The following is an 8,599-nucleotide window of genomic DNA, read 5'->3' on the forward strand; positions in this document are numbered from 1 at the left end:
CCCTGTTCCACACGGCGGGTGTCACACCCAGCTCTCCCCGGAGCATCCGTTTCAGGCAAGGATCAGAGACTCCATTTCTTGAACCAGTTTCACTCCTGCCTCCCATGCATCCCGAGAGCTCTCCGAACCCTACTGTCTGACTCTCCAGGGTCTCCTCTTGAGGAGAGCCCCTTCTAGGACCAGCAGCCAGGCTGAGGCCAGGAGGGCCGGTTGGGCAGGGAGGTGACGCCCTTGCCTCTCTTTTGTATTTGCTTGGTGCTGGCTGAAGATGCGCCAGGAGGAGAAGAGCAGCTACACAGTGGTGCAGACGAGCGAGGAGGGGCTGGCGGCCAGCGGCGAGCTCCCAGGACCGCTCCTGATGCTGGCCCAGAACTGCGCGGTCATGCACAACCTGCTGGGCCCTGCCTGCATTTTCCTGCGCAAGGGCTTCGCTGAGAACAGGCAGCCTGTACGTAAGTTGGCCCCAGTGGAGCCTCACTCGACTTGCCTTCAAGGGCATAACGAGGTGCTGGGAAGAAGCGGGGCCCGGTACGCAGCAGCAACCCGTGTCCCCTAATGGATATACCCCAAACCCTCAACTTGGGAATCTGACCCCCAAAGTTTCCCACCCATGGCTGCAAAGCACTGGTGAGTCTACATCCACCAGCAAGAAGTAATAACAGCAGCTCATGTTTTTTGTTTGTTTGCTTGTTTTTTGTTTTTTGGTTTTTTTGTGTTATTTTTGAGCACTTGCTATGTGCAAGGCACTGTGCTAAGTGCTTTGGTGCATCTCTTCAATTAAGTCTCAGAGCAACCCTGAGAGGTAAGTACTATGATCATCCCCATTTGGCAGATGAGGAAACTGAGTCAGGGAGGTAACTCGAGATGACAGCTAATGGGAGGCAGAGGTAGGGTTTGAACTTGGGGAATCTGACTCAGGGGTTTCCTGTACTCTTAACAGCCCTCCTGAATACAATGTCCAGTACTTCCTACAATAATGGAAATATTCTATAATTGATGCTGTCCAATATAGTAGCCACCAGCCACACGTGGCCATTGAGCTTTTGAAATGTGGCTAGTGCAACTGGGGAACTGAATTGTTAATTCTGTTTGTTTGATTCCAATTCCAATTCCTATAGCCACACGCGGCTACTATATGGGGCAACCTCCCTTAGGTATCCGAGCGGTCACCGGGAGAGGGTGATAATCATAATGTCACCAATACGAATGTATGAAGGTTCCATTTCTTGAATGCCACACGCTAAACACTTTATTTTTTTTTTTAAGTTTATTTATTTTTGAGACAGAGACTGTGAGCAGGGGAAGGGCAGAGAGAGAGGGAGGCAGAGAATCCCAAGCATGCTCTGTGCTGTCAGTGCAGAGCCTGACATGGGGCTTGAACCCGTGAACTGTGAGATCATGACCTGAGCCAAAATCAAGAGTCGGATGTTTAACAGACTGAGCCACCCAGACGCCCCCTAAGCACTTTATATATCTTGTCTCACGGGATGCTCACAAAGGTCTTATTAGGTGGGTACCAGTATCAACCCATTTTATTGATGAGACGATGGCTTGGAGAGCTGAAGTGACCTACCCAAGGCCCCACAGCTAGCAAGTAGCAGATCTGGGCTTTGCACTTGAGTTTGTCCGACGCTAGAGGCCAAGATCTTCTCCCGGACCACATAAGCTGGGGAGAAAGGGGTATTCGTGTGCTGTATTCCCATCTCACCCCTGGGGATGGTGCTCATGGTTTCCCTGTCACCTCGGTGGGCATCCCTGGCCCTGCTTCACACAGCAGAGTGTGTGATCCAGGGGCCAGCTCCCAGGACTCAGCCAGACCAGCACCACCACAGGCACCTGGAGAGGGGTACCTAGCCTTCCTGCTCCTGGCTCTGGCTGTGCACGAAGCAGAGGGGGCTGCCCTGGGGGTCAGCAGTACCCTATCCCCTCCAGTCCTGCAGAACTGGGTCCTGGAAAAGTGGGAGCCTGCGTGAGGCTTGAAGGGGGGGCGGGGAAAGGACTCATGTCGAAGTGACTTATCCTAGCCAGTGACCTCTGCGTGCATATGGACACACATACACTCGCCTACTCGCTCACTTCACTTACCGGGGGCACAGGGCATGGCAAAAATCATCCTTTTCGGCCACCCAAGATCCAAGTCTGATTAGGAAGAGAGTGATGACAATGTACCGTGACAGGCTTTTACGGTGGAAGTCCCGACAGTCATCTTGCAGAGACACGCATACCTTCAGTGAATCCTGCCCTCAGCTAGAAATACTACCTGAGGGCTGGATAGCTTGCAGGCTGCTCAGCCCCGGCTCATGTACACTCTCAACACTGTCCTGCCACATTTAGCCACTCTTGAGCACATGGTCCTGTGCACCTGGTTGTCTCATAAGGGGTTGCTCAGCAGCCCCTTTCTAGAAGATTCTCAGATTTTCCGGAGCTGGGGTCCCTTGACCCAGGGCCAGTTTACAGTGGGTGGTCAGAAGCTGTCTCTTGCCTGCCCTGACTGTGTGGGCTAGAACAGCCTGCGTGCACAGCCGAGATGCCTCACGCTCACTGTGGCCCACCTGCGTGTCTGTGTTCACGATAGGCGTGCCCACACCTGGTATGTGCTTCCTCAGGGGGGCACGCCCTGCCCCATGTTCCTCCTGCCCAAGGACGGAGAGCTGTGACAGGGAGGATGGGCCCAGTGCACCAGTTCTGGAGCTGATTGAACAGGTCCAGTGGGGCATCAATTTCGTGCCAGTCTGTCTGCCTCCTGGGAAGGCCTAGGGTGACTGGCACCTCACCAGCCAGAGCTTACCCCATGCGTCCTCTGGGCCTGCTCTTTGGAGACCTCGCCGCCATCTGTTCAGATGCCTAGACCCAGGGTTTCCTTGACTCCCCAAGGAGATCTGGGCACTGCTTGAAGCTGGAGATGTGTGCTTTGGACCCTGGCAGCAGCCACTGGCACTGGCGGCCCCCAGGGTCCTATGCTGTGTCCCGTGACAGGGCCAGGTGTAGGATGGGGGTCAAACTGGAGAAGGTGGGCCGTGCCCAAGCAGCAGGGCACAGCCTGAAGTCTACCTCCACACCCTTGGCTCCTCCTCCTCCTCTTCCTCCCTTATGGGCAGCCTGTCTAGTCCCTGCTTTCTGTCCTTCCAGCCCCTCCCTCCCTCCCATCGCCTTGCAGATTTCCACACTGTTGTGACCTCCCGCCCACCCTGCTTTATTTACAGGTTTTTGCCTCCAGACCAGCTCTGTTCCCTGACACATCCTTGTGTCTGGAATGGGGACACAGAGGTTCTCTGCCCAGGCTGGATGGGGCTCTGGGGTCCCTGGGCATCTCCCGTGTCTATGGGAGATGCGGGGCTGCAGCTTTTTCCCTTGAAGACGTGGTCCAGGCATGCGTCCCACTCGGTGCTTGCTGTCCCTTGGATGGCCTTCAGGTTGGGCATTTTGTAACTTCTAGGTCGCTCGCAGCTGCTAATAGGACACTTTCTTTTGTTTCAGGACAGATCGCTGCGGCCAGAGGAGATTGAAGGTAAGACGCAGCCCCTTAGGGGAAAGGGTTGCTCAGCTCTCCAGGCAGTTGAGGGAAGGGAGATTGGTGGGAAGAGAGGCAGAGACACATTGGCTTCCTGGGGACAAGGCCTGGTACGGGGCTGGGTATCCTCTGTGGAGTCAGCTGTCAGAGGAGCGCCGTCCTGGCAGCTCCAGGGTCTGGCTCTCCGGGCCAGTGGGCACCCGGGCTGCCTCTGATCAGAGGCTCTGTGGACCCCACCCCCAGCCATGCCCACTTTTATTCTGTTCCTCAGAGCTCCGAGAGGCCTTCAGAGAATTTGACAAGGACAAGGATGGCTACATCAACTGCCGGGACCTGGGCAACTGCATGCGTACCATGGGCTACATGCCCACCGAGATGGAACTTATTGAACTTTCTCAGCAGATCAACATGAACCGTGAGTCCCTCCTCTGGGCACCCTCTTCCCTTCCCGTCCCCGCCCTCCAAGTCCTCTGCAGTCACACAGGCCCTGGGCTTAAGTTCTGGGCCCAGCTCTTTCCAGCTCTGTGACTTGGGGCAAACCACTTACCCTCTCTGAGCCTCCTTTTCCTCACCTGTAAACTGTACAATGAGAGGAGCACAGGAAGTCATTGAGAGACTGTCTGCAAAACAACGCTGTACGTGGCACACGGTGATTGTTGAACAGAAGGAAGTTCTCATTACTGTGTTATTCTCTGTCTTAGTTTTGGGGTTCTCCCGGAAGCAGGCCCCGAAACAAGGATTTGAGTGCAAGCAGTTTATTTGGAAGGTGAAGAGAAGCATCAGCAGGGAGTAGGCAAGTGAGACCACAAAGAGAAGGAGCCACAAAGGTTGAACTCTCGAGCCAGCCAGCACCATGAGTGGCCAGAGTCTCATTCTCATTCTGCTAGGCAGCTCAGGGAGTCAGTGTAGCAAGCCCACCTTGAAGTTAGAGCCCTCATCCCTCCAATGGGGAGTTTCAGCAGTCACTGGCTGAAAGCTGCCGTGAGCAGGGGGTGGGATGGGTGTTGGTTCTCCACCACTCCTACCTACTGGGGGATCTTGTTGAATTTGAGCTTCCATTTGCACAACAAGAGTAAGGCTTGGGGCAGGTGGGCCAGGCTCTCATAACTTCTGTTTCTCTCTCTGCCTTTCTGCTCTGTCTCTGTCTCTCTGTCTCTCCGTCTCTGACATTCTTTGCCTGTCTCTGACCCAGTGTGTCCTTAGCCCGTATCTTTCTCTCTATCCACCTCCCGACTGGTTCCCTCCATCTAACCCTGGCCACTCCCCTGAGCCATTCTTTGATAAGCCACCTGTCCCTGGTCACCTGTGTGTCCTCATTTGGCCTTTGGTTGTACCCTGGACCCAGCACTGGACCAGTCAAGGAGGGGTTCACAGTGCCTTCCTTTGCTTAGTTAGAGGTGGGGAGTGGTTGGATGGATGACCTAGCCCTTTCCTCTGTCTCCAGTGGGTGGCCATGTAGATTTCGATGACTTCGTAGAGCTAATGGGACCTAAACTCCTGGCGGAAACAGCAGATATGATTGGAGTGAAGGAACTTCGAGATGCTTTCCGAGAGGTAAGTGACGACCACTGGACAGGCACGGGCAGGGTGTTGTTAGAATTCCAACCCCAGGACAGTTACTTGAAAGGAGAAACTAGAGCCCCGGATCACAGGCCAAGGGAAGAAGCTTGGACAGAGAAGAGTCTCGGGGTAAGGGGGGGGGGCAATGATGCTAGAGAAGGGGCCCGACCTTGGGCCCCCCACGTTGAAGCTACCCCTTTCTCCTCCCTGCCCTCTCTAGTTTGACACCAATGGTGATGGAGAGATAAGCACCAGTGAGTTGCGGGAGGCCATGAGGAAACTCCTGGGCCATCAGGTGGGACACCGAGACATAGAGGAAATTATCCGAGATGTGGACCTCAATGGGGATGGACGAGTAGACTTTGAAGGTAGGTGGGGTTTGAACGTGGGAGAGAAGCCAAGGCAGTAGTGGCCATATGTGGAGACTTCCAACTGTGTATCCATCATGACTCCATCTTTCCATGCCCCTACCCTTCCATTCTTGTACCCCTCCATCTATGCGCCCCTATAACCCACCTTCCCATTCATCCCTTCACCCAACCATCCATTGGTCCATCTTGCCAAATCTCTCTCTCCATCTGTTCCATCCATCTCTTCATGTGTCCAGGTGTCTATCCATTCACCCATCTCTAAAAAATTATCCATACAATCATTTATTCATACATATGTATATGTTTATGTCTGTGTGTATATCTGGTTCCTCAGGCTGAATCCCTCTTTTCTGGGCTTTCACAGCACCTCAGGCTCACCCTCATCCTTCACACTGCTCCCCCACGTGCTAGGTGTACCTCTGCTTGACTGAACTTTTTGAGAAGAACACCATTTTGTTTATCTCTGTATTTCCTCATAATTCAGTACCTGGCACATAGCTAATGCTCAGTAAAAGCTTTTGTTTCTTCTTTTTTTTTTTTTTTTTAAGGAATCAGGAATCATTATACTAGTTACCATTTATTGTACATGTATTATGTACCAGTCACCGCACCAAGTACACTTACATATATTATCCCATTTTATTTTCACAACAACTGTCTGGATTGCCACTATTATGGCCTCGTGTTACATATGAGGAAATTGAAGCTCAGAGAAGTCATATGACTTGCTTGAAATTGCCAGACCGTTAAGACACGGAGCTGGATCATAAACCAGGCCTGGGATCTCAACCACTACATATGTAACCCTGCAAGATACTGCTCAAGACAGCTATGGGATCTAGGGCAAAAATACAGTAAAACGTTCACTCTGTGCCCCGGGAACTTGCCTTCTGAGCAGAAAGACAAGATAAACATGTACCAGGATGTAGGATGTGCGTGTGTCCAGAACACAAAAGTTGGAAGGCCTTTTCTGGGGAGCACTTAGACTCAAGTTTGAGGAGAGTGTGGCTATATGGAAAGAAGGCTTTGCTGCCACCAGATCCGAAAATTTCAGGTTGCCCGTGTCCCGGTGGTGCCCCCTCACAGATGACAGCCCTTCCCTGCAAGCCCAGCATCCCCCATCCATTCTGCTCGTATGTATTGCATACATAGTATGTATACCTACTGTGTGTTGAGATCTGCCTTGAGAGCCCAAGACCAGCAAGGAAGACAGAAGCCAACGCTGTAGTCCCTGCTGTTTTGGGGGAAATACAGTGAGCTGTGGAGTACAGGGGAGAGGCATCTTGCCAAGCTGGAGGGGGGATTAGGGAAGGTTTCCTGGAGGAGGCTATAAATAAATAGAGCTCTAAGAGATGAGTAGGAGCCACCAGGTGAAGTAAAGGGTATTTACCCAAATGAATTGAAACTTACGTCCACACAGAAACCTGCACACAGATGTTTATAGCAGCATTATTCATAATTGCCCAAACCTGGAAGCAACCAAGATGCCCTTCGGTTGGTGAGTGGATAAAGGGTGACAATGGCACATTATTCACACTAAAAATAAATGAGCCATCAAGCCATGAAAAGACATGGAGAAATCTTAAGTGCATATCGTTAAGTGAAAGAAGTCAATCTGAAAAGGCTACGTAGTGTGTGATTCCAACTGTATGACATTCTTGAAAAGATAAAACTATGGAGACGGTGAAAAGATCAGTGGTTGCTAAGGGTTGTGCGGTGGGGGAGGTATGAATAGGTGGAGCACAGAGGATTTTCAAGGCAGTGAAACCGTTCTGTATGACACTGTAATAGTGGATACACGTCATTATGCATTTGCCCCAACCCACAGAATGTGCGGCACGAAGGCTGAACTTGAATGTTACTGTGGCCTCTGGGTGCTAATGCTGTGTCAGCGTGGGTTCATCGATTAGAACAAATGTCCCACTCTGGTGCCGGATGTCGACAGTAGGGGAGGCCGTATGCTGGGAAGGCAGGGTGCATATGGGAACTCTGTACTTTCTGCTTAATGTTGCTGTGAACCTAAAAAAAAAAATCAAGTCTAGTTAAAAGAAAAAGAAGAGAGAGGGGACGAGTGCAGGCAAGCTGAGAGGTGGAGGGAGAGTGAGTGTGCCAGCTGCACCGACAGGGAGATCTGTGTGTGGTTGGAGCGTAATGGACTGGGGGTGAGCTTGTGAGAGCCGCGTCAGCTGGGGCCACAGCTGGGAGGGCCTGGAGGTCACATCAGGATATTGGACGTTATCCAGTGGGGAGCCTGGGAGGTTTCAGAGGGGTCAGGTATGCAGATGAGAAAGCCCCCATCCTGGGGCCCAGCTGCTGTGCGCAAGATGGACTGGGAGAGACCGGAGGGCTGTAGGGGACCAGCCCCGAGGTAGGAGCTATGTCAATGGAGGGGGGGCGCTCAGATCCGAGGGAGACTTGGAGGCTGTGTCCTGAGCTGGGCCTGACGGCTCCTTTCTCCCCACCCGGTCCTGTCCTGTGCCCTCCCAGAGTTTGTCCGGATGATGTCCCGCTGAGGCCGTGAGGGCCCCTCCAGGACTGCCAAGCTCCCCCCCGGGCGGGAGAAGAGGAGCCAGAGCGCGCCTCACCCTGCCGTAGCCGCCGAGAGCCCAGGATGGACTGGCGGAAGGGGCCTGCCTGCACCCCAGGGAGGTGCCCACCCTGGACCCCCTCCCCTCCGCACTGTGAAAGACTCACAACTCCTGCAACTGGAAAGGGGGGCGCCCGCCGACGAGGAGGCCACAGTGCCAAGCCAGCAGAGGTCATGCCGGGCGCCAAGTGCCATGGACCCAGCCGCTGCCGGTGGGGTGGGCCAGGGAGCCTGCCAGCAGCCCCCCCGCACAGCATGTCCGCCCCAGGGCAAAGCCTCTCGCCGCCCTCCTTAGCTCTGTGCCCGTCCCAGCTCGCCACAGCCCTGTTCTCTCAGAACCAATAAAAATATTTCCAAGACAAGGGCAGCTGTGGGGGTCTTTGCTTCTTGGGCCCGTGCAGATGGCACACATTTCCTGAGTACTGACCGCATGCCCAGAGCTGGCTGAACAGTCCTGTATTCAACATGCATTTATTGAGCACCATCAGGTACCCCTCTCATCTCAGAAGCCGGGACCTTATGCCTCTAGCTGAAGGGGAGCCTGGGGGATATAGTGATTTAGCTGGGTAC

The 8,599-nt window shown here is 53.4% G+C and overlaps 1 protein-coding gene across 3 annotated transcripts in view; it reads left to right on the plus strand.

Annotated features, from left to right (window-relative positions):
- The window catches only part of CABP1 (calcium binding protein 1), a 30,652-nt gene extending 22,261 nt beyond the window's left edge, over positions 1-8,391 (plus strand). For 2 of the 3 annotated variants that reach the window (XM_047827066.1, XM_047827064.1), the window contains 6 exons: positions 269-448; positions 3,478-3,508; positions 3,783-3,926; positions 4,956-5,065; positions 5,292-5,439; positions 7,930-8,391. In XM_047827066.1, coding sequence (XP_047683022.1) covers positions 269-448; positions 3,478-3,508; positions 3,783-3,926; positions 4,956-5,065; positions 5,292-5,439; positions 7,930-7,955 — 639 coding nt within the window. In that variant the 3' untranslated portion in view covers positions 7,956-8,391. The remainder of the gene's footprint in view (positions 1-268; positions 449-3,477; positions 3,509-3,782; positions 3,927-4,955; positions 5,066-5,291; positions 5,440-7,929) is intronic. The other variant, XM_047827065.1, reaches the window with a different exon arrangement.
- The last annotated feature ends 208 nt before the right edge of the window (positions 8,392-8,599 follow it).

This window comes from Prionailurus viverrinus, chromosome D3 (assembly GCF_022837055.1).
Source record: "Prionailurus viverrinus isolate Anna chromosome D3, UM_Priviv_1.0, whole genome shotgun sequence".
NCBI classification, from domain to species: domain Eukaryota; kingdom Metazoa; phylum Chordata; class Mammalia; order Carnivora; family Felidae; genus Prionailurus; species Prionailurus viverrinus.